Source organism: Heterodontus francisci, chromosome 1 (genome assembly GCF_036365525.1).
Source record: "Heterodontus francisci isolate sHetFra1 chromosome 1, sHetFra1.hap1, whole genome shotgun sequence".
NCBI classification, from domain to species: domain Eukaryota; kingdom Metazoa; phylum Chordata; class Chondrichthyes; order Heterodontiformes; family Heterodontidae; genus Heterodontus; species Heterodontus francisci.
In genome coordinates, this window is record NC_090371.1 from 253,627,771 (window position 1) to 253,654,194 (window position 26,424).

At 39.9% G+C, this 26,424-nt stretch overlaps 1 protein-coding gene across 9 annotated transcripts in view; it reads left to right on the forward strand.

Annotated features, from left to right (window-relative positions):
* The window catches only part of LOC137375517 (la-related protein 1B-like), a 121,158-nt gene that overhangs the window by 5,765 nt on the left and 88,969 nt on the right, over positions 1 to 26,424 (forward strand). For all 9 annotated transcript variants that reach the window (XR_010976024.1, XM_068042885.1, XM_068042918.1 and 6 more), the window contains one exon: positions 24,187 to 24,248. Coding sequence is in view for 7 of the 9 variants with exons in the window: in XM_068042885.1 (XP_067898986.1) it covers positions 24,187 to 24,248 (62 nt within the window). In the remaining 2 variants the exon portion in view is untranslated. The remainder of the gene's footprint in view (positions 1 to 24,186; positions 24,249 to 26,424) is intronic.

The following is a 26,424-nucleotide window of genomic DNA, read 5'->3' on the forward strand; positions in this document are numbered from 1 at the left end:
GCATGAACATATGGTATACCAGTTGTCCATTGGGTTCATATTTAAACATTGCATATGAAGTTTAAAAGGAACATAAATGGAATTGTTTCTGATATATTAATGGGACCTACACTACAGCATTTCTATTGGGGACAAAAGTACTTGTTTGGGAGAAAACACAACGTAATTGAAGTACGGTTTAACTTTGTTTCTTTTGCTTTTAAAATGGATTTGTGTGGGCCCATGCGTGCTGGCCGATACTCTGTAACTCGTCCAAATGATTGTTTCTTTAGATTTTGAACCGTGAATATCGGGTGGTTTGACTCGAGAGCATTAAGGTTAAGTTGGTACCTGTTCTCACCCAACAACGACCTGTGTGTCTTCCAACAAAAAGGAAAGGATCCCCAGCTGTTTTTTTTACCCTCTCTTTAGTCTAGGGGCACCAAAGCTAATTATGCCTCAGTTATTCTAGTAAAAGGTCAGCAAAAGAAAATCAAACCTAGGATTTTTCTGGTCTGTGCAGCTTGGTGCTGTACTGGGTTTTCCCTTTGTCCACCAACCCAGCAGTGGAGTTGATGTAGAAGTTTAACACCTTGCTGCGGATATTGTCAAAGTTGACTGGATAAATGAGACTTGGTAAAAAGATAACTGCTGTTGTATCCTACTAGGATTTTAATGAGCTTGATTCCAGGCAAGTTTGTATCTGAGAAATCTAGATCTGGAGGTTTGATGCTAATTCCTATCAATCACTGAATTGCTCTGGCAGTCAAAGTGACCACTGGGTTCCTGCAGAGTTGGATTTTGATAGCTTGATATTATATGTACTCAAAGCCAACCATATTGATTTTATTGTAGTGCTAAAACCTATTGCAGATTATTGAAGGAGTAGGATCCCTTGTTATGATTGTGGATTTTATACTCTAGACTGCTCTGGTTTGGAATTCTGAGGCACTTCACAGGAGCATTGTCAAACAAAATTTAACACCAGCTAAAATAAAAGCAAAATACTGTGGATGCTGGAAATCTGAAATAAAAACAAAGTACTGGAAATACTCAGCAGGTCTGGCAGCATTTGTGGAGAGAGAAACTGTTAACGTTTCAGGTCTGTGACCTTTCATCAGAACTGATTTTCTGTTTTTATTTAACACCAACTACTCCCTTAAGTGCTCCTGGAATGTGAAATGTGCTCTCATCTGCCCAGTATATAAACAATAACATCCAGAGATTGAATAGCAAATCCTCCTAACACTATGCTAGCTTATTGGAATAGTTCACATACTGCCAGATAGGTAAAATGAATACAGTCAGACAGATTCAATATAGACCAAAGCTCATGCTATAAATCACAAGATGATTAATTTTGCACAGAGCAAGTAATTGAAATTGGATAGTGCAAAAGTACATTCATGTTAATTTACAAACTTCTATCCATGTATCAAAACAGCAAAGAGGCCTCTCCCGCAGTATATCTATACATTTGAACTGTAAAAGTGGTTGCTCACTTGTAGGATATAAGTAACATCCCAGTATTAGCTGTAAGTCAGGAAATGGGAGGGAGGAACTCAAAAGAAAATTACAATCACCAGGGAAATGGTACTGAACAAATTGGAGCTGCAGGCTGGCAGGTCCCCGGGTCCTGATGGACTTCACCCTAAGGTTTTAAAAGAAGTGGCTAGTGAGATAGTTGATGCATTAGTTTTAATTTTCCAAAATTCCCTAGCTGTTTGTGGAAGCTTGCTGTGTACAAATTTGCTGCTGCATTTCTTACATTGCAATAGTGACTACACTTTATAAACATACTTCATTGTAAAGCACTTAGGTTGTGAAAGGCACCGTATAATTGCAAGCCTTTGTGTGAAGAACAGCCACTTGGGGGAGATGTTGGTTGACACTAGGATCCAGGGAGCTGTACCCGAGTATGGGAGGATAAGGCATCGCTTTTTGGTGGGATTCTGTTCCATATATCCACAACTGTGTGGGAACAAATTCTACCCTCTAGTTATATTTAGATTCTTCTTAACGTTGTACATGCCACTCCTCATTCCGTACTTAGTCTAAGTTAAACAGGTTTCTTACGTCTACACTTCTGCAATAATACCTTGCATTTATATAGCTTTAATATGTAAAATGACCCAGGGTGTCACAGAGGCTGTGCGACAGTAGAAGGTTAAGGTGATGTGACCAAAGGCATGGTTGAAGAGAATGTTTCAAGGAAGCTTCTGAAGCTGTGGAAAGATTGTAGCAAGATGTGGGGGAGAGGGTGAAGGGAGTAAGTTTCAGAATATGAGCCAAAATGGCTGAAGGCTGTACCACTCATGGAGCATTTGGCGGGTGGGGGGAAATAAAGGCAGCTAGAGTGAAGCCTGCTGCTGGTCAATTGGGCTGGAGGAGGTTGAAGAGACAGGAAGAAGTGAAGCTGTGGAGGGATTAATAATGTGGGCCAAGGATGTAGAATTTTTGTGGGAACACTCATCCGTTATCAACGCCTTTCACATTTTATTGAACTGAATCATGTCTTTTTTTTTCTCCATTGAAACCACATTTGGTTCTATTAGTCTTGATATAAGTCTTATAGCGTTATTCTTGTAATTTACCTGAACTGTATAAGGCCTCGCTCATTTGTTGTGATGACAGAATTGTTCTTTTTTTAAAGTTTTACCAGCTGCTTAATGTTACTGATTTGGCTTCTTCATCAAAAACAATCATGGGCTAAAAACTTACTAAAAAGAACCTGTGCACTTGTAGTGGTGACTAGTTTCTTCAGATCTTTTTCCGACAGGGAAAAGAAATACTTAAAATCCAGCTCTAATGATCTGTAGACTTTTTAAAACCAAATTAAACCTTTCATAGCCATGAATGTTTTTCCAATATGTTCTTGGCATTTCTTCTCAGACGAAGATTTTGGGAAGGTTGTAGTCATCGGTTGCATCCCCACTGGTGGTTAGTCAGGTCTATCCTTGACTGGCAGATTCTCCCACAGCGGGTACAAGTGAAGGTGTAGTTGCCGCTGGGGACAATTGGATCTATCCTTATCATCCTTTTTCTCTTTCATGCTGGTTCTTCGCTCAGTCTCAAAGGTGTCTGTAGCCCTCCTGGTGTAGCATCTCCAGGCATCACGATCTATGGCCTGCGCTTCCCACTGACGATGGTTGATGTGGCACACAGAGAGGGACTTCTTCAGGGAGTCCTTGAAACATTTGCATGGGACCCCTCTGTTCTTTTTACCTGTGGTCAGCTCTCCATACAACATGATCTTGGGCAGGCGACTGTCGTCCATCCGGGCAACGTGACCCGCCCAACGCAGTTGGCTTTGCTTGACGGCATTCGGCTCGGTTCCCTTGATGATGATGCTTGGTCTATATTCTTCTTGGGGTGCAGGCTGTTGCAGGACTTCAGTTTTCTGATTTTTAGTGTGGAGAGTTGTGCTGCCTCCGAAAAATTTGTTATACGTTGCAAGTCTGACTGACTGTGGTCCAGGAGAGCACAGTCATCGGCGAAAAAAAGGTCATGAATGAGTTTTTCTTGTGTCTTTGTGTGAGCCTAAAAATGCCTGAGGTTGAAAAGGCCTCCCTCAGTCCGGAAGCGTACATAAATTCCTCCTTAAGGTCTTGTCCTGCAGCATCATGCTGAAAAAGATGGTGAATGGGGGTCGGGGCCAGCACACACCTCTCTTTCATGCCATTGGAGATACGGAAGGGACTTGAGAGGTTGCTGTTTTGCTTGAATTGTCCGTACTGATTTTCATGAAACTGCTTCACCATGGCCAGGAACCTGGGTGGGCATCCAAGTTTTTCAAGGATGACAAGTTTTTCCAATATGTGTTAGAACTGTATTGTACGTACAAGAATTATGTTCAGAGCCCATGTGTTGATTTTTTTTGAGTTCCATTATACTGTCCCTCCATTTTTAGATTAGGAGTTTTGCATATTGTGAAGTATAATTACATTTTATAGATAAAAGCAAAATACTGCGGATGCTGGAAATCTGAAACAAAAACAAGAAATGCTGGATTCACTCAGCAGGTCTGGCAGCATCTGTGGAAAGAGAAGCAGAGTTAACGTTTCGGGTCAGTGACCCTTCTTCGGAACTTCCGAAGAAGGGTCACTGACCCGAAACGTTAACTCTGCTTCTCTTTCCACAGATGCTGCCAGACCTGCTGAGTGAATCCAGCATTTCTTGTTTTTGTTTTACATTTTATAGATGTTGTGTATAGTGTGTAAAACCCATTTTTGACTGGCCTTGGATAAAAAAAATTAGGCTCATTGCTACACAGTAGATGCTGTATGCTAATTACAACATATTTACATTTTTTTTCCATTTGATAAGTTTTGACATATCAATACTGCAATTGCTCTACTGGTGCCACTATCAGCACAAAGCTCTTGCTTGCATACTTAAAAATAAGTCAAGTTAACTTCAGTTGATCCATGGTCTGTGCTGGGTCAGTTGATCTCGGAAAAGGCAGCAGTTGGTGTATTGTCAGTAGCTGCAGCATTTTTGGACTAGGAAGAGGAAAATAAACCCATTTCTCACTCGTTACTATGCAGCAACCCCTGCTGAAAATGAATGAGTGCTGGTTGAGGGCAGGATTGGATTTGCCTGTGTTGTCATCCATAGTTGCCTACTCTGGCATTTGCTGTGTGCACAAATAGTGAATACTTAAGCAAGGTACCAGGAGGTGTATGCTGCGAGTGAAACTGTATCCCAGTGAACAAGTCCATGCCTTCGGTTGGGAAGGAGGAAAATAAAGGTTTATTTTTTATATCTGGGTCTTCTCATTTACCTCTTTTTTAAATAACATAATTTGTAGAAACAATTGAATTGTAATCACCACCTACCTCATCTTGCTACTGCAGAAGGGGAGGAGTCTTCAGTGCAAGATTGCACATCACTGAATGGCAGACTGGAGTGGGGATGATGGTGATGGAGTCTTAACTGGTGCCAGGTAGTTGGAGAAAATCTAAAAGTTTTGTTTTAGATGTAAACTAGCCAGTAACTATTGATCTAATGTAGAAATTGACAGGTGTCATTGTTCAGTTTTTTTTTCTTAATTTTGTGTAGTTGACTACAAGGATACTGGAAAACTGGGTGGAGAACAAGCTAGGCTTTTTCCCTAGGCTGTAGAAGATATGCTTACGCCTCCATTTTGCCACCTTCTCACAGTGCACTTTGTGTATGCAGACCTCTTGAAACCATAAACATTTTGAGATGTTTTGTTTCCAGCGTGTGTTGCAAGGGAAACGGGTTGCTTCGATGTTGCTGCTGCTCATTTATCCAAGGCGAGAAAGCAACCACAGAGCATAAAAATATGTACTTGCCTTTGAGTGGTGTGCTTGCATTTTTGGGAGTGTAGGAGCTGCTATGCATTATTTTTACTAGTCCTAGAGTTTGTGGAGTATTTCTATACAAAATCTTTAAAGAACAAATCTTAAAAAGACGGTGCATAATTTATGTACAGTTCTTTGTACCAATTAAAAGCAAAGTATTTAGCAGAAAAAGGTGAAATGCTAATGTAAAAGCTTATAGAATCTATAGCAATAAGATTACATTAACTCAAATTGTTGACATACTAATGTTCCTTTTTTCTAATAAATACCGTTTAATTCTACACCTTCATCCCACCGAATAATACTCCAACTGCAGTCTCTTTGCTGATTGCTGTTCTGATCTGAGTGCCTTGGTGAGTGAAAGGTCTTGAGGGGTGATACCTGACTTCCATATTTATTCCCCTTGCCACCCATTTTCTGGGTTGGGTGAGGGAGTAGAAGGAGAAAGCTACCTCCCTTCATCGTCACTCTCTGAGCTAGCTGTTTGGAGCTACCCAACACACTTTTTCTACTTTTTTTTTCTTTTCCACCACCACCTAAAACTTGTTTATGCCTTATTGATTGCCAGATCACTTAATCATTCTGAATTCCTACTGCCATCCTTGTAAAGCTTATCTATCTGTTCAGGTAAACTCGCTAGACTTCTCAGCTACTGCTCTGTTGTCTGTATCCCATCCTGCATTAAGTCCAGCTCACGCATTATCCCCACCTTTAATAACCTACATTTCGCTCCCAATCTCCCAGCACCTCATTTAATTTTTAATCTTGATGTGTAAACCCATCTCCCTATCATCTCTGTAATCTTCAGTAATATTTATTAACTGCTTGATTCAAGTATGCATTTCTGCTTTATATTGTACTTAATTGATAACGTACTTGAAAGGTAAACTTTTTTTAACCTCATTCCAAAACAAAATGCTTTAAAGTTGTTGATCTCCACTGATATTTATTTGAATGTCAGACTTTTCTTAACTGATTTACAGCAAAACAACGTGTTCTACCTTGTTCTGTAATCGGGGGTCATTTTCATGAGTCAGTTTAACATATTTGTGTGCCATAAAGCCATCATATTTTTCTGCTCATTCAGAAGAATGACATTCCTGATTAAAATTAGAACAAATAGAACATGTAAAAATAAAACCCCTGTATTTTCAAAGCAGAGTGTGACTTTTTGCCTTGTGTTTTGGTGGCTTGGAGCTGTGATAGTTCTTGGAGTTGCAACTGCACCTTTTGTTCATGAAAACAGTAATCCCTGTTTTTTTTTTCTCGTGTGGTATGAGTAGATTTGAGCTTTTGTTTAGTCATCCTAAATCAGGGTTGGCAACAAGAAGAGCCTTTTTTTAGATGTCAGAAATGCATGAGCTATGAGGCTGTTACTCAAATACCAATAGCAAAAATAGGACAGACACATTTTAACAACATTTTAAAGGTGTTTACAAAAATTGTTAATTGAATGTACGTGTGAGAAATGCAATGTTAATGTTTTTGAACAAAAAAGAACCAAGCCATTTAATTACTATCGAAATGGGATTGATGGGTCAAGGTCGGGAAACACACGGCTCTGGAGCCACAGATTGCCGACCCCTGTCCTAGATAATAAGAGACCTGAGTCCCAGGTATTTTGGGGAAGGTTGTGCTTTTTTTTAAAAAAAACTTTTATTTTTCTGATCATATAATTTGAATGTATAGAGGACATTGCATTGGAAAGAATTTGTGTGAATCTAATACTATGCTAGATGATTCCTTTTAAATGAGACATGATCCTTTTTGATATCTATTCATGTATCTTCTGTTTAAACCCTAATACCTTGTTAAAATAACAATAATTAATGGTCCTGTATCATTGCAACATCTTGCTGCTCCTCGAATGTGATAGTCTGTCTTTAGTATATTGTGACCAAGTAGAATCTATAGTTATCACTTAGAGGAATTTACATTATTTAACAGATTTTAAAATCCACAGCTCCAACAAAAAAGGGCATTTGCCTGTTACTAGTAAAGTTGAGGCTACACATTTTAGGCTGAGCTTCCATCCATTAAATTGTTTATCTGTGATGCATGCGCTAATTATTTTTCTATGCCACTTAAAAACTAAGAATTGATCAAATTCCATTATTATTGAGATCTCCATGTCTTCTTTAATGAATTCTAGCCATCTAGTCTGTACTTCGTGAGGCGACTCAACTCTTGCCCTTAACCTTGCCTATGTTCTTTTGAAGAATGAGGTGTAAAATGGAGAATGAAAAAACTTGCATCTGGAAACTAAGTTAAGGCACCGAAACATGTGTGACAATATATTTCCTGTTAATGATATACCTTCCTTTAGACCTGCTTTATAACAAAGTTGTGACATAACAGCTGGTTATACTCAATTTAAACAAAATACTGGGCAAGATCAGATATTCTAACAGGTAAATAAACTTGAGTTTTCAAAAATATAAAGCAGAAATGCATACTGAAAAGTAGTATAAACTTATGTAAAAAGCTAGTTTTGCTTATTTCTAAAGATCTACTTGAATCCTTTCATTTTACTTTTAGTAAAATAAATCGATGCAGGTGGGTAAAAGTATTAATGAACATTATCCCTTGCAAGACTGCAATTTTTAGTGCAGGGAGATTCAAGCTTTTTTTGGATGATGCATAAAATTTAAATCAATATATCCATTAATTTCAATATATCTAAATTTGAATACCAAGATCTGATTTAGGATTTTATCCACAACTGCTATCATCCACTTTGTCAATAACAATAATTCTTGTGCTCATTTCTGTCCATTTCTCTCAAGCATTTTCCTACTGCTTGTTTCTACGCCACCCTTTGCATAAAGTAGTCACAACTAAACTCCCTGCATACTTCTGTCATCTAAGCCTCCATCCGTGCCTTCTGGTTTCAAAGTTTGTGGGAGTCTCAAATGTACCATTTGGGGTTCCTTTGACCTGTTCTCTTAGAATGGAATAAAATCTATCCCCAAGCCTTCTCCAGCGTAAATGGCCCCAAGTTCTTCAACCTCTCCTCATTGCTGACGTACTTGAAACTATTTAGCAGTTTATTTTCCCTTTACTGCATCACCTTTAAATGCAAAGTTTATTGTGGTGCTGCAGAATTTTCAGAGTAGTTAATTGCCAGTCAAGTGCACAGTTTAATTTAGCAATTTGTGTCCTTGGTGTACTTGTCTCTTGTGTTGATTTATGAGTTAGAGAAGGAGGCATTATTGAAGCAATTTAAATATAAACTGCATTTTGTAGTGAAATCCCTGCATTCTTTTCTGGAATGTAGAAATCTTTCACAAATAAATTACTTGGTATCAGCGGCTTTTAATTTGAAAAGTACTTTTTTTTTCTGATATCAACAGAAAATGACTTCCAGTTGTTAATTTCACATTTTTCCTATTACTGCTGATTTTGAAAACTAGAACTAGTAATGCCCATCAGGGTCAAGTACCATATACACCCATGTAAAAGTTGGCCTTAACTTTCAGAGTGCAGACGGACTATTTTAATCATGCATTCATGTATAAATACCTGACTAATCACATGCTAGTACAAGTACCCCAACGTTCAGCTAGGACCCCCACATTTTTTCAATATGGCGCCAAGAAAGAACAACAAATACACCGCAGTTTAAACTAAAAGTCGTTGCATGTGCAAAGAAGATGAATAATTATGTGGCAGCAAGAGAATGCAAAGTATCAGAAGAATATCAGATTGGAGAAAGCTTTCCACCCAGCTCATGAAGATGCCAGAATAAAAGTGCCAACAGGGAAAGCCTAGCAAGTGGCTGCAATTAGATGATAAAGTTGCAGAACAAGTCAGTGAACATCGCCAGAATGGATACGTAGTTTCCCACATATCTATCCGACTCTATGTCCTGTCTTTATGTTGGCTATTATTTTGTTCATAAAAGTTTGAAAATATGACTAGTGTAAAAGTTGACACCATGCCCCCACCCCCCCCCCCCACAAATTTTAGCCTGAAAAATTGCGCTCAAAAATTCGACTTTGACATGAGTATATATGGTAGATATTATTTGGACTTTCATCTGACCTCATAATAGTTGAAGCTGAGCCTCCACATGTTAATTTATTTGTAATTTTTGGATGCACTGTGGTCACATTTTTAATTAGCACATAATATTGATTTTGCTCTGCTCACTATTTTTTGTAAACTTGTGATCTGATACTGTGGTTATCTGCGAAGTGTAAAAATATAAGCTGGCCATCCCTGCGACTGTGGGGAAGCACTTGGCCTATGATTTATGCCTTTCTCTGACAACATGTCGAAAATAGGGAACTTGCGCTATGGAGAAATCATTTGTGTAGACTATGTGCTGCTACTCATCATAATGTATGGATACTGACTTAATTGCAGGTTCTGTGAATTGTCGACGTTTTAAAATGTTTTTGTTAATTCCTCATTGACCTTTTGAGGACTTCATGACTACAGAAAGTGTTTCAATTTATGTATAGCACTGGCACACAAAGTATACCTTTTAAAAGTAGATACTGCTTCTTTACATTGCTATTTGCATCTTTGCACTTAGTGCTAACATAACTTTTGACATAATAGAAACTTCAGAGCCAAAGGGGAGATTGGAAAAGGGTTCCAAATTTGATTTTTGTTCAGTGTGTTTTTTCTTTTCGAGTCTATTTAAATTAGCCTGACTGTTTCTAGATTTTCCAAGTTTACCTGTGGGAAAACCAAAAGAGGAAATTTCATTTGAAAATGATGGGTTAGTTGTACTTGTTTTAAGTCTGGTGCGGTTACTTGATAATGCTGGGATGAAAATGGGAGCTGGTTCCTAATTAGAAAGTGTCAGCTCCTCATAATGCAAGTCATCAGTTGTGCTGAAATAAAAGGAGCCAAATATGTTGTCTGAGGAGAAGAGGGCAATTTGGAATTTCCTGGCTTTTTGATATTCAGCATTTGGCTCAATATTGGTGCGTGCCTATTTCCAAATGTTTTCTCTTCCCTCTGTTACTTCCACTCCTGCCAGGCAGGTATACCTGTGTATATACATACATGTGCATAATGTGGGCTTAAAAATGTAATTGGTGTTGCTATAATTTTTTTTTTATTCATTCATGTGATGTGAGCATTGCTGGCAAGGCAAGCATTTATTGCCCATCCCTTGTTGCCCTTGAGAAGGTGGCAGTGAGCTGCCGCCTTGGAACTGCTTAGTCTGTGGTGTCGGTGGTGGTGAGCTGCCTTCTTGAACCACTGCAGTTCATGTGGGGTAGGTACACCTATAGTGCTGTTAGGGAGGGAGCTCCAGGATTTTGACCAGTGACAACGAAGGAGCGGCAGTATAGTTCCAGGTCAGGATGGTGTGTGACTTGCAGGTGGTGGTGTTCCCATGCCTCTGCTGTCTTTGTTATTCCAGTTGAGGTTGTAATTGATCCATGCAAAGTATTCTCGAGTAAACAATTCTGTTTCAGTGGGTTGAGTGACAGGTAGCTTGTCTGCATAAACAAACTGATTCATATTTGAATTATGACTGACAAACTTGATTTGGGTTCCTCAATGAAATAACTGAGAAGGTTGCTGAGGTAGTGTATTTGATTTTATGCATATGGACAAGACATCTGGTAAAGTGCCACATAATAGACTTGTTAGCAGTAGTTCGTAGCTGAAGGAATTAAAAGGGTTGGGTGCGGTGTGGGTATGAAATTGCTAAGAGACACCAAGTAGAGTAGCGGTTTTAGGCTGGAGGAAACTATGCAGTGGTATCCACCAGGGGGTCAGTATTGGGGCCACATCTCTGATTATATACTAATGATGTGGATATTGGAGGCAGAATTTCAAAGTTTGAAAATGATGTAACTTGAAAATGTAGTAAATCCTGAGGATAATAAAAGACTTCAGGGGAACATAGACTGGTGAAATGAGCAGACAAGTGGTAGATTTAATTTAATTCAATGCAGAGAAGAGAAGTGATTGGTTTTAGAAGGAAGAATGAGAGGCAATATAAACAAATGGTGCAATTTTTAAAGAGATGCAACTATATATAGGAATTTTGCAGAACTTGCACATTAGTTGCTAGTTTGTTATTTCAGGGTGCTGTTTAACTTCTGGGCACTTGCAGTGTGTTTTATCACTCTGGGAAGCTCACATTGTCTGAACAAAGAGGTTTTGCTGGTGTTGCATTGTTGTGGCAAAAGGCCATTGACCTGAAATGTTAGCTCTTTGTCTCTCCACAAATGCTGCCTGAATATTTCCAGCATTTTCTGTTAATATAATGGAGACATCTATGGCATGGACTCTGGACTGAATGGCCTCCTGTGCCATTATGACTCTTGACTTGGGGGTTCAAAGCAAGTTAATATTGACTGTTTAGGATCCTATACTTTTTATATACAAAGTGACTCCTGACAACTCAGCAGCCTGCTGATGTCATTAGAGTGCTCCAAGCTGTGCCTATGCACAAACAGTCTCCTGCGCTCTGAGACGCTGCACATGCGTAGCCTACGTCTTGCCTCGCCAGGACTAACTGGCGTATGCACAGGAAGACACTCTCCAGTCCCTCGGCCACTCGCTCCTTGGTCCCTGCTTCAAACCCCCCCCCCTCCCTTGCGGGACCGTTGGGGGTGGGATGGAGGTGCTGATGATAACCTTTGATGGGTTGAAGTTATTTTTCTGGGATAAATTGAGCAGCGCCATCTTTAATCCTGGCAGCTGCCTGAACGTTGCAGACAGTGACAGCTCAGTGAAATATATAATATATATGCACTGCACAGAGTATAAAAGCAAGAAAGTTATATTAAATGTTTGTTTATAAATCACATGTCAGGCTGGGGCCCAGTATTCTTCTTAAACCTTGTTCACTTTAGGAGATTTTTCTCTCTTGGGGTTCATATGTCTTCAATGGTTTCCAAAGCTGGTGAGAGTGATGAGAGCAGACAGGAGAGAGGTGTTCTCAGTCCAGGAGCTAACAGCCTTCTGAGTTTCAAACACTTTGTAGCAAATTCAAACAACTCCAACAGTCAGCCACCCGTGTGATCAAACTGGTCCGACCACGTCTGTTCTGTGTATTCGTCCATCTTAGCAGTTAACCTGGAATGATAGCCTTTCCACCTTCAACGTCTGGTAATCAAAAGTCCATTGTGGATTAAAATGGAGCAGGGGATAGTCCCTTTTGTTCTTTGAAGTACTGTCAGTGAATATGCTAATGTGTCTCTCCAGCCAAAGTCTCCAATTATTTTTTTTAAAGCAAGTTCTTTCTTCATCAGTTTAAGATCAATGTTCATGTGGCAAAATTAATTATCCTTATTCTTGGCAGGTGGGGGTTTGCCTGATGCTATCAAAGGTGTTGAGGGATATGTGGCCAAGACAGTTATATGGAGTTCAGTCACAGATCAACTATGATTTGATTGGCGGCAGAACAGACTCGAGGGGCTAAATGGCTTAGTCCTGTTCCTTTTTGTATTATGAAAACTTAGCAGGCAGTGCATTTGGCTTCATGTATTGCAATCAAAGTAGTTAAAGTAATCTGTACAGAATCCTCCAACACTAAAATTGGGCACTATTTATTCCATTAAGTACAACACTTTTTATACGTGTCGTAAAAGGGGCGGCGCAGTGGTTAGCACCGCAGCCTCACAGCTCCAGGGACCCGTTTCGATTCTGGGTACTGCCTGTGCGGAGTTTGCAAGTTCTCCCTGTGACTGCGTGGGTTTTCGCCGGGTGCTCCGGTTTCCACCCACAGCCAAAGACTTGCAGGTTGATAGGTAAATTGGCCATTGTATATTGCCCCTAGTGTAGGTAGGTGTCGGGGAATATGGGATTACTGCAGGATTAGTATAAACGGGTGGTTGTTGGTCGGCACAGACTCGGTGTGCCAAAGGGCCTGTTTCAGTGCTGTATCTCTAAATAAAATAATATTAGGTGGTAATTCAGGAGCAATCCGAAACGATATTGTTCATTCCCCTCTACTGATGAGATCCTGAAACATGTGTTCTGTTAAGTTTTCTGTGAACATTTTGTGCACATTTCAACTATTCTTGTATGTGTCCTGGATCAGAGAGTACTGTTATAGTCAGGTGGGAAATGGTGTTGGTGGCCTCCACTTTTCACCTCTCAACTGACCACAGATAGTGTTTTAAAAAATCGTGTATTAGTCCCCGAGTGTTTAAGGGTCAAATAAACAGACAAATGACAGGTCTTCTCATTGGTTTAAAAAGAAGGTAACTATTTATTTAAACAATACCTGAATGTGTTCGCAACCTCGCACACGTTTGCACTCGCACACGTTTGCACTCGCACACGTTTGCCAGCGCTGGAAAAGATAGAGTAGAGGATAGCAGACAATTAGAGTCCAATTGCTGTAAAAGAGTTCATTGTTTAAAACTTAAAGATTTTCCAGGGGGAAATTTTGTAACTGTGTTGCAGGCCTGGTGTTCCTTGTTTTACAATTGATGAAATGTCGCAGGCACCTTTTAGTTAAAATTCAACCCAGAGTGGAAGTCCTGGTTCAATTTCTCAGATGGGGAGTTTTTTCAGATCACCTTTTGCAGTCCTTGCCTCTGATTTAAAGATGGTTTTGGCAGGGTTTATTGCTTAGCTGGATCAAACTCTCGGCTTCTCTGGCTGGAATGGCTTTCTGTCTCTTGGAGCTGTTACTACTTTTAGGTAAAGAGTTACCAGGATTTGGTTTTAGTAGGTGACTCGAGGCTGTCCCCTAGGGTATTCATTCAGTGTCCCAGGATGTGGGAACCATTGTTACATGACTTCATCTGGACGTGGTCCATTTTGATAAATGTTATTTCAGGCTCCATTTGCTGACAACGCAACCACGAGGTGGCACATAACTGGCACATGCGCAAATGCAGCCTCATAGACTGTAGCGTCAATGTCTCAGGCAGCTGCCAGTAATAAAGATGGCGCTGCTCAATTTGACACAAAAGAGCAAATTGAACCCAAACCTGCTCACCCGTCAATGGCCCCGACGTCACCTCCATCTTCCCCAACAGTGTCCTGTAGCCTCCTGTGATTGTCGCCTCAATCATCGCTTTCTCATCCTCGCCCCTCCCGCGATCGCTGTTTCAATCGCCGCTTTCTCTTCACTCCCTCCCCGACCTCCCCCGCCCCCCCGGTCCCATCCTAAACAGACAAACATGTTTGGCAGTACAGGAAGAGATCGCTTGACCCCTCTCTCCATGTTGCCGGGTAGCAAAGGGTCCATTTTCATTTCATAATTTCTCCAGTTTATTTCGTATTTCATAACTGATTCCTCCGTGAGGATGACATTGAACATGACAGTGCCCTTAAACTTGCAGCATGTAGAGACTTTTTTCTTTTTTGGGTTATTATCTGTTTTGCATTACAGCATCGCAATGCGATTTGAATTCTGCAGCACTGGCAGTAACACAAAAATCACAATGCACAATTCCAATTGTTTTGAAGCTAGAAGTTGTGAACTTCATTTCTGATTGCAGAACTGAACTTTCCTGATGACTAGGGATCTCCATAAAGGCCAGCAAACCAGTTACTATATTAGTCATGCTAAGTGGTCAGTTGGACAGGAAAAAAGGTGTAGACATTGCTGTCTCAAAGGATGGAAAAAGCAATTTTTGAGGTGGCTTATCACTTGTCGGGGCAATTATGCAGTTGTTGCTTGTATGTTATGGTGCTGTCCCCAATGTCTGGACTGCAGTGACAGTTGTATTTTGTAATTTCAAAAAAGCATGCGGTTCTGTTTTACAGGACTTCAATGAACTGTATTGTTTAGAATTAAGCAATATAGACCAGTTTGATCTTTTGTGGTTTAAGATTCTCTCTTCCCTGAGATGCACCTGCTATCGATCCTTACTTGTGCAGCTATTTACTGTACAGGTGCCTCTCCTCAATCCAGTGTTCATTAACATCAGTGAATTCTCCTCCTAAATCATAACACTTGGCCTTGGTGCTTCCCTCCTTCAAAATCTATCATTGACCATCTATTTTGTTTTACTTAGGTATTTTGTATGTTCAGTGTAGCATGCTTCAGAAGAGCAGGTGACTTTGGGCCTATGATTTGCAAAGCTTTCCACGGTTGGGGTTTTCCTTACCTCATGTCTGGATCTAGTGTAGATGAATTGCCATGATTAATCAACTCAATTTTCATTTTATCATGTGGCTACTAGAATGAGGGAGTCAACAAAATTGTTTTTTTTTCATCTAGCAGTTCCTCTTTCTTTTGCTCCGTGCTATATATATCTTGCACGTGAAACTGTCAGATTGTCACAAAAACCCACTGGCTCAAGAATGTCCTTTTTTTAGGGGAAGGAATCTGCTGTCCTTACCCAGTCAGGCTCACACCAATGTGATTCACTGTTAATTCCCTTCCAACATGGCTTAGCAATTCACTTAATTTATCAAATCACTACAAAGAATACATTATATACGGTAGCTGTTTGAGGATGTGGCCTGCCACTATCTTCTCAGGGCAACTAAGGATGGGAAGTAATAGCCGGCCTTGCCATCGATGTCCATGTCCTGAGAGTTAATTAAGCTCCTGCTTAATGAAACTACCATGGATTGTTGTAAAAACCCATCTAGTTTACTAATGTCTTTTCGGGAAGGAAATCTGCCAATTTTGCCTGGTCTGGCCTACTTGAGACTTCAGACCCCCAGGAATGTGGTTGACCTTTAACTGCCCTCTGAAATGGCTTGGCAAGCCACTCCATTGTCAAGGGCATTTAGGGATGGGCAAAAAATGCTGGTCTTGCCAGCAATGCCCACATCCCATGAAATAATTTTTTTTTAAATGGAGTGTGACTTATGTACTGTAACTGGTAATTTATTGCCTGGTGCTGAATAGAAGGCCTAGTTACTATATTCAAGTTGCTGAATAAAGACAAGCCTGACCCACTGCTGCCCTCTGTCGTCAAAAGCTTTGTAGGTTTGACAAACAGTGAGACTGCTGCATAACAGAGCAACTAAAGATAATCTTTAAAGTGGTCTATTTTTCAGATAATTCTCCTGTTTTGCCCACCTCCCCACCAAAAAGGGTGTGATGGTAAATTGCTTATTTTGTATGAAGGCTGCACTTAAAGAACGATGACTGTAAATACACTAAGTAATAAGATATTGGCTCCCAGTGGCCTAACTGAAAGTGTAAGAAGCAGTTTGGGAAATTGCATTGCGCAGTTGAGACCTGACTTCTCGCTGATGCAGTGTTTTCATGCCTCAATGTCGTGTTACCAGGCTGCCATTACACAAACTCCCCTCTACTTGTCTGCTTGTGGCTGAATCTAATATGACATCACACCCCTAATTATAACATCAAACTATCTGCAGTTGAGGTGAATTTTCACTTTTAGTTAATTTGACAAGCATTTACACAAGGTGCATTAGAATATGGCATTGAGCAGTGAAATAATTTCTTATAAAATTCAGGAAGATTATTTTGAGTCTTTATTGGAACTGGGGATGATTTTTGGTGTAGGGAGTTCATTGGGAACTATGCATTTCGAGTTGTGGCTCAGTTTGTTTCACGGGATGTCCGTTAAACTGCAGTTTTGAAACATTGCAAGTAATTGTAAATATAATGGCTATAATATATAAGACAGAGTCAATACTTCTTGTGGTTAATTTGAATTTGATATGTAATTGTATGAAGATGGAGTCAGTTTGTTTTGAAGGATACATTGAGAACCCTTGAGATTTTCCTCTGCTGGATACTTGTTAACTGAGAAACCGAACTGAAAGGGCTAAGGTCTCTGAAGGACACCAAGATGGAAAGGATGATGCAAGTATGAAAAATCAAGGTTTGTGTTTTAAAAGCCTGAAGAATGCAAGGGCAAAAAAATAAGTTCTGCACTTTCGGGTTTCGGGGAAAGAATGTTAACATCAGAACAGTGGCTTATAATTTCAACACAGTTGGGATTTGGGGAAGAGGAAGGGCATGTTAAACTACATATTTACAATTTAGTAAGAAAAGGGCTATAAAGGTTTACTGATCATCCGATCAAACAAATATGTAAAAGGTTACAACAAAGATGTTGGGGCTAAAATTGAGATAGCGACCACCTATTAAGGTGATGAGCTTTTCCTTGCATGCCTCCTAGAAGTATAAAGTTTCGTGATTCCACCATGGCTTGGCCAGTACTGTATGGTACCGAACTACATAGAAGCTGCCAAATACAGTACTAGTTCTGATCTCAGCCAAATCAGTGGCAGGGGTGTTGCAGTTGGCTTTCTGTTCTTGGATTAAGCAGGGAAAGCTAGCCAGAGTTCTTCTGCTTGCCTCCTGTGTGGTGAAAGTTTTCCACTAGTTCGGATATACATCAAAGTATTTCAAATACTGTAAATTATTTTGCAATGATTGTGTAGGTAAACATGCCAACCATTTTCTACAGAAGATCCCACAAACTTCAAGGTGATAAATGAGTGGTTTATTTCCTTTTGGTGGTATTGATTGAGAGGAATGTTGGCCAGGACATGAAGAGAACTCACGTCACTTATTTTAAAAAGTGACGTGGAAGCTGTGCAATCCACTTGAAGCCCTGGATAGACCACGCAAAAGCATTGCTTGCATATGCTAAGTTGGTCAGCAAACATAGACAACAGAGTTTCTATTTCCACTTGTGCTGTTTGCTGGTTTATTTTGTTTGAATTTTACAGGTCTGGAAGAAGGATGTTTTTGGAACTGATTCGTCAGTGGTAGAGTAATTCTTAATCGGACCAGCTAGATTGTTGGCACTTGCAGCCTGAGATATGTAGAAACTAATGGGAATATTGATTTAAATGAGGCCTGCAAGTCTCTGTACACCTAAGCAGCTGACAGACTATAAGCATTCATGGGCTATATGCTCTGTTTTTGGATTCAGGTGCAGGTCCCTCATCAAGAAACATCACTCTAATTTGACCAGTTGTAAAGTTGCAATTTTGCAAAATGCGATCTTGAATTGTTGAGAGCAGGAGCTATTGCAGTCGTTCATGTTCTTTGGTCCAGCACCGTGTTTCCTGCTGTTTTACCAGCTGCTGAATATGTTTTCAATATTGTTTCCACCACTTTTCCCAGTATGTTAATTCTTTTTTGTAGGAAATGGGTAATTGATGGAACAATTAAAAAAAACTTCCACAAAATTCTGGAGAAAGTTCTATTGGCCAGTCAACTTGTTAGGGTCTCTGGTATATGAACAGTGTCTCCAATCTTGGACTGGGTGGCCAATAGAAGGGCTTCTTCATTTTGTTGCCCATTTGAAAATATTTTGATACTCAGAATAACATATATAACTAACCAATTGCACTGCAAACGTATAGATTAAAAGAGCAGGAAAGACTCCTTGCAGCAAATGCTTTTGTAGATTTCCATGTCACTGGGCCAACATTTCGGCCTTCAATCCAAATCCCAGTTGAATCTGCATACTCTGATGTGGATGGGCATAACTGGAATGAAGGACTGAAAAGATGCTGTGCGGCATCGCAAGTTATGGAGCATCATGCTGCTGGCTAGCCTGTAGCAAGGTTGTAAATCAGTGATGGCAGGCCTTCAGCCTCTTCTCGGCACTTTGGATGGAAAAGCCTTTTGATCAAGGCAGAATTTTATCTTTACCCAGCCTTTCAAACTTGTTTGTGGAAACATTGACTTCTCTGTTTCAAAAGTCTTGCATATACCTGTTGTTTCCATTTGTTGTGTTGGTCATGCGTCTGTGCTTTTGAATGTCCATTGTATGTACTTTGTAAGTTTGTCTCTATAGTGGATATCCTGTTGATTTAAAGTTTATTAGCGTGCTTCCCTTCATTACATACTGAGCCACTTTCAAAAAAATGTAAATTACATTTGAATAGCTCTAAGAAGTGATATCACCTGTAACCCATTTTTCTACGAATTAGCAAACTATTTCCTTCTCATCCTATTATTATTCTCCATTGGTATATGGATTGTAGGTCAGCACTAACTTGTCAACTCCAAACTTAAAAATTCTATACTCTGCCACTGCTGTGGAATGAGAAATGAAAATTGCAAGTGTTTCCACTGATGGATCTTTGTGACCTTTTGCTGGAAAATGTGCAAGTGCTCGAGAAGGGAAGACAGTATGTATTACAATAGGCTCTTCATGCTGAAAGGGCTGCACAAAAGTAAATCTGGCCCAAAGCTTTAGTGATTTGCCCTCCTGCAATTTTCTCCTGAAATCAAGCAAATTTAGTTTTAGGAACAAGGAGTGCTTTTGTGTGTTTATTTAAACAAAAATGCTTTTTAAAAACAAAATTCTAACTTTCTTGACGCGGATTGCATTTATATGTACTTGAATCGAAAGTGGTTTGGATGTAATTCTTCAGTAAGCTGTAGAACTCTATTGTGTACGCATTTGAGCATCTTTGGTATGGACTGTTGCATGAATTTCACTTGCCGTCTTTTCAGCAAACCATCAGAAGAGAAGTCACACAAGGGATTATATTTTCTTCTCTGCCTGTATGATAGGTGCCCGAATTTCATGTTCGTTTATTTTTATAAAAGCAGTTTTAAGATGCGTGCCAGGCTATAAAAATGTTAAATTCAAGTGTTATTTGCTTTCAATCATCCGTAATTGTGCATTCTATTCTTACAATAAATGATAGAATGTTTATTACCTAAATAATCAACACAGAATGTTTAGGGGGTTTCTTTGACTGGCATTAGAACATTGGCCAACCGGTTAAACACTGTTGTTTTTTAAAAACTGGATTTTCCCTGTCCCCAGCTGCATTTGCTGGAAAGTAGGTGTGATAGAAAGCTGGCACTTTTGTGGCAACAATTCTCTTTGAACATGGCTGAAAAAGTTGAAAGAAAGTAACACAGATTTTTGAATGACCACATTAGTTACAGTGAAGATTATAAAACTCCTCGAAGAATTTTAGAGAACTGCAGTCTGTGAAATTTTCTTCTACTTTATCAGGTGAGGCTTCCCAAAAACAGTTGCTGCTGTTGAAGTGAAATATAAAAATGTTTTAAGATCTGACTGCTGGACTTAGTTATTAGACATAATCACATCTTCAAGCATTAGAAATTTGGTATACCATTTTCCCCACTTTAAAATGCAGTGAAGTAAAATCAGCTCTTGTTTTCGAATTTTGTAGTTCTAGAGCATGTGGGAAAGCTGTGAAAGGATGCTTAAAACCTTAATAGTTCTAACTTTGCATCTCTTGTAAAAGTACTTTTTTCTGTGTTTATCTTACTTTTGGAAGTTGGGTGTGCTATCAAGTTGTCTTAGATGGTTTTAACACTTCGGAAAATATGTGTAACATGAGTGTGCAATCTTCTTGATTAATGGGACTTATGATGTAACTGCCCTCTTGACCACTGTCTTTTTTCCCCCACTGCCCCTGCGTGTTCTCTGTCTGTCCCTGCCCTCACCCTCTGTCTGTCCCTGCCCTCACCCTTTGTCTTCCATTCCTGCCCTCGCTTGCTCTGCCACTCCTTTTAGAGGCGTATGAGAATACCACCACCTCCAAGTCAGATATACCATCCTGACTTGAGAATATATCACCATTCCTTTGTCACTGGGTCAAATTCCTGGAAGTCCCTCCCAAACATCACTGGGACCGCCTTTAGAACATGGTGCAGTATTTCGAGAAGGCAGCTCAGCATCCCCTTACGGGCAATTGGGGATGGGCAATAATTACCAGCCTTGCCTACGTGCCCTCATCCCATGAATGATTTAAGAAAAAAACACATTGTACATTTTATTGTCAATTGTCTTTTTATGAACAGTTGGGAGAAGCAACTTTGAGCATTGTACACTTGGTATTACATAGTATTTACAGCACAGAAACATTCCACCCACTAGATTCATGCAGGTGTTTATGCTCCACATGAGCCTTCTTCCAGTCTTCTAACCCCATGAACGTATCCTTCTATTCATTTTTCCACATGCTTATCTGGAATCCCCTTACTTGCATCTGTGTTAGTTACCTTGACTATCGCTTTTGTTAACGAGTTCCACATTCTAGCCACACCCTGGGTAAAGAAGTTTCTCCTGAATTACCTAATCTTCAAGATCTCTGTCGGGTCATCCCTTGGTCTTTTTTTCGAGAGAATAGAACCTCTGCCACTTCAATCTTTTCTGATAGATATAACCTCTCATTTCTGGTATCATTCCAGTAAATCTTTTTTTGCACCTTCTCCAGAGTCTCTAAAGCAAGTTTAACATAAATTCTCTGTTTTTCAATTCTGTCCCCCTAGAAAGAAACCCCAGCAATATTGTTTGCATGTTTTATGGCCTTGTTAACCTGCATTGGTACGTTTAGTGATTTGTGTATTTGTTATCCCCAGATCTCTCTCTCCCTGTACCCAATTTAGACATTTATTTTCCAAGGAGTATGTGGCCTCCTTTTTCTTCATAACAAAATGTACCACATCAGACTGACTGACTTATTGAAGTTCATTTGGCAATTACATATCCATTCTGAAAATTTATTAATGTATTTTTGTATTTTGCCACATCCCTCCTCAGTCTTGACCACACCCCTGCCTAAAGTTGGTGTCATCTGCAAATTGACATTGTTTTTCCGATTCCCAAGTCCAAATCGTTTGTGAATGGTGAACAATAGTGGTCCCAGCACCAATCCTTGTGGAACACCACTTTGTGGGCAATTTCATGTGTTCAAAATGAATATAATTTCTTTGCACTTATTTAGTTCATGGTTTTGTGGTGTGCAAAGCCATTTCTATAGAGGATTGAGTTGTTCGGGTAAATCTGAATGTATGAATACTTCTAGTTATCTAACTACTTTGTTGAAATGTAAGGACATCATAACAAGAAATAGGAGCAGGAATTAGCCATTTGGCTCTGTGCACCTGCTCCACCATTCTTGCATTACAACAGTGTCTACGTTTCAAAAGTACTTCATTGGATGTCTCAAAGCACTTTACAACCAGTGGTTGTGAAAAGCACTATATAAATGCAAGTCTCTTTTTCTTTCAATACGATTACAGCTGATATTCTGCCTCAATTTCACCTCGCACTATCTCCCAGATTCCTTAATTCCTTTAGTATTCAAAAATCTATCGATCTCTGACTTGAATATGTTCAATGAGCATCCACAGCCCTCCAAGGTCGAGAATTCCAAAGATCCACAATGCTTTGAGTGAAGAAATTTCTCCTCATCTCAGTCCTAAACGGCCAACCCGTTATTCTGAGACTAGTTCCAGACTCCCCAGCCAGGGAAAACATCCTTCTGAGATCTACCTTATCACGCCCTTTTTAAAAAAAAAAAAAGTTTATATATTTTGATTTGATCGTCTCTCATTCCTCTAAATTCCAGGAACTATAACCCCAGTCTACTCAATCTTTGCTCATAGGATAATCCCCTCATCCTAGGAATCAGTCTAGTGAACTCCCTCCAAGGCTAGCATATCCTTCGTTGGGTAAGACCAAAACTGTACACCGTTTTCGCAGTCTGGTTTCACCAAAGCCATTTGCAGTAAAACTTGTTCACTTTGATATTCTAATTCTTTTGTAATAAAGGCTAGTGCATATCCATTAGCTCTCTGATTTGCTTGTTGTACCTGCATGTTAACTTTATGATTCATGTACGAGGGCACCCTGGCCCCATTCCATTTGCCATGTTCTTGCGCACTCACTTAACCTGTCTTTGCAGCCTCTTTGCGCCCTCTGCACAGCTTACTTTCCCATCTAACTTTGTATCATTAGCAAACTTGGGTACGTTGCACTGGTCCCCTCATCTAAGTCGTTGATAGATCATAACTAGCTGATGCCCAAGCACTGATCTTTGTATAACCCCAACAGTTCGAGCCTGTCAATCTGAAGCTGGTCCATTTCTCTCTCTCTTGTCCATTAACCAATCCTCAATCCATGCTAATGTATTACCCCCAATCCCATGCGTCCTAAATTTGTGTAATAACCTCTTTGGGTATCTTAAGCTTTTTGAAAATCTAAATACACTATAAACGCAAACACTGGTTCCCCTTACCTATCTTACTAGTTACATCCTCATAACTCTTAACAGATTTGTTAACCCAATTTCTCTCTCTTAATTCTGTGTTGACTCTGAATGCTATGATTCTCTAAGTGTTCTGTTACCATGCCCCTAATAATAGATTCTAGCATTTTCTCTACTATTGATGCCAGGCCAGCTGCCCCGCTGTTCCCTGTTTGTTCTCACTCCTTTCTTGAATAGTGGGGTTACATTTTCTACCTTCTAATCCATGTGGAGAGTTCTAGAAACTAGGGAATTCTGTAAGATCAAAGCCAATGCATCCGCTATCTCTGTGGCAGGCACTTTTAAAAATCCTAGGATGTAAGCCATCAGGTCCAGGGGATTTGTCAACTTCGTCCCATTAATTTTTCCAGTACTATTTCTTTGCTACTAATCCTGATTTCCTCATTTCCACTAGTCCTTTGGTTCCCACAATTTCCAGAATGCTTTTTGTCTTCCACCATGAAGATAGGAATGTCTGGTTCTCTGTTTTGAAAATCCAATTGTATGGGACTGAGTACGTAGAAACATATGGATTGAAATATGATGAGATGAAATTCAGTGGAATGATAATGTCTTTGATCACGAAATAACCAGGCATGGATTGGCCCCTTTTTAGCATGTTGAATCTCCTGTTTTTGCTATGCTTCTGAGGGTGAGGAAATCAAGGAGCCAGATTAGTGTGTGTGTGCGGTTTCTGGCTACTCTTGTGCAGGTTTGAGAGTGATGGGTGAAAACCAACAGCTCATTTGATTGGTGTGTAGTATAGAGAAATTACTATAAAGGCACAAAGAATTTTTTTTTCTCCCTTGGGAGTCTTGCCACTAAACGGGGTGCATTTTGTGGGTTTTCTGTTGGTCAAGTCCACGTGCAGTATTTAATCCTTATTGTACTATTTTAATATGTCTTTTATTTTGATTGACATTCTTGAATTTTCAATTGTGTACAATAGACTTAAACTTAGCATTTTAATTTTCAGAGCAACAAAGTTCAACCAAAGTAATCAAGGCAAGTAAGCCCAAGGCAAAGAAAACGGGAAAGGTATGTAAAAGAAGCTCAGATCCTTGAAAGGATTGTTCTTGTTCAGTTTTATTGAGACTGTATATTGAAACTATACCATGCACAGAAATTAATATATGGTGATATTAAAAGCTTTAGAAAGTTTTGTTGACAGCTCACTTAATTGCCCAGTGAAGTGGTTCTGAAACATTCTTGGCTCTGGGCAAAAATAATTTTGTAAGCTGCAATACCTTTTTAGTTGACTGGGCTAGTCCCCTCCCCACAGAACATTTTCTTCTTCACCTTTGTCTCTGCTCTTCCTCCTGCTATACCCCCACTACCGCCCAAAAAATGTTTTGACACTGTTTTGGAGTTGATAAAATGATGAATTCTGGTAACCTACATTAGAAATATATTTTGTTTCTTGTCAGTGGTTTCAAATTGTTTATTCCCTTTGATCCATTTTTCCAAATTCCAATTTATTTACTTTTTAAAATTGCTTTACTTCTAAGGGTCATGCTGTTATGACCTCAGATTGTTAACATGAAAGATATGAGTTATCAACCCCCAGATCAATTTCAAAATTACATGACAAGATTTCATGTTTTAAGACTTAAGTAATAACCAAAGTAAAAGAAATCCCCAGTTAACTGAATAGCACCTTGTAAGTAGCTGATACCCAAAATTATAAAGAAAGGTATTTTCTTATTAAAATACTTAAAACAACACTTATACATTACATAGTCCTTTTTGATGGCGAAATCCTTTGCAGTTAAAAGTCCCAAACCCCTCCCAGTTGCAATGGGTTGGATCTCCAGACCTTATCAAAAATCAATGTCCTCTCCAGTCGCTTCTCGGCGCACTTCCCACCTGGATGTCCGTGAACAAGGTGCTTCTTGCTGATTCTGCTGGTCTTCTACTTTTCCACAAGCTTTGACTTTGAAAACAGGTTCCGGTCTTAGCAGCCTTTTACTGTAATAGGCTTCCCAGAGCAGGCTGCAACCACTAGTTTCTTCTCTTACAGCCTGCTGTGAGGCTGCAACTGCTGAGTTCCCTTCTTCCAGCGTGCCTTGAGGCCACAACCATTGGTTTCTTCTCTTGCAGCCCATTTGCCTTCAGAAAGTCTGTTAAGTTTATCTGGACTCAGAAGTCAATAGCTTCTTGCATTGTTCCAAAAGTCTGATTTCATAAAGCCACTTGGGCCTTTCCATTGTTCCCAGGTGCTAACAGCTGCCTGGTACATTTGCATTTTCCAAATTACTGACCCCTTGTTTTATGACCCGAAAGTTTGGGAGGGTGAAACCCTTTTTTCTACAGGTGTTTTTCAGAAGAAATTCTTTGATCTATGTTCTCTGTCCTGGTAACCTTTCGCAGAATGGAGGAGGAGGTCACCTGACTTTCTAGACTCCATCTTGAAATTTTAAAAGTCACAATTTTTAAAACATCATTATGTTACCAAGATCCAGTGTTCATTACACCATATCTCTCTAACTGTTCTTGTTCGTGTTTTACTATCTGGAAAGAGGAATAAGGAGCGGGTTAATGTTTTGAGTGTGGATTCTTCAGTTCTGACAAAGGCATATTAACCAAAATATGAATCTGATTCATTTTTTCCAGGTGCTTTCTAACCCATGTGTTTACAACATTTGCAGCATTCTTTTTGTCTCCTGGATTTATTGTCTCCAGTTACTGCTAGGTTGCTGGGTTTTTTTCCTTGCACTTTATCCACCCTTCAAGCTCTTAACTCCATAGTCTCTGTCACAATTTTCTTTATTTCTCAGCTGACCTTTTCCCTCCTGCAGTCCTGCATTTTTTAATAAGTCTGCATTTGCTGACAATGCAACCACTTGGTGGCGCAGTACTGGCACGTGTGCAAATGCAGCCTCACCGACAGAAACATTACTCTCTATGACGTCTCAGGCAGCTGCCAGTAATAAAGTTGGCGCTGCTCAATTTAACACAACAAAATTGAACCAAAATCCCCTCACCCCTCAATGGCCGTGATCACGGCCTCCACCCCACCCCCCTGACAAACAGTACCCTCTCGCGATCGCTGCTTCTGTTCCCCGCTTCCTCCTATGATCACCGCTAAAGGCCGGCTCGGGTCTGCAAATGAAACCCGACCCGAGCCCGACAGAACCACATCCAACCTGACCCGAGTCCTTTCATTTTTTCCAGCGCCCGACCCGACCATCAGTTAACGTAGCTTCCATTTTTC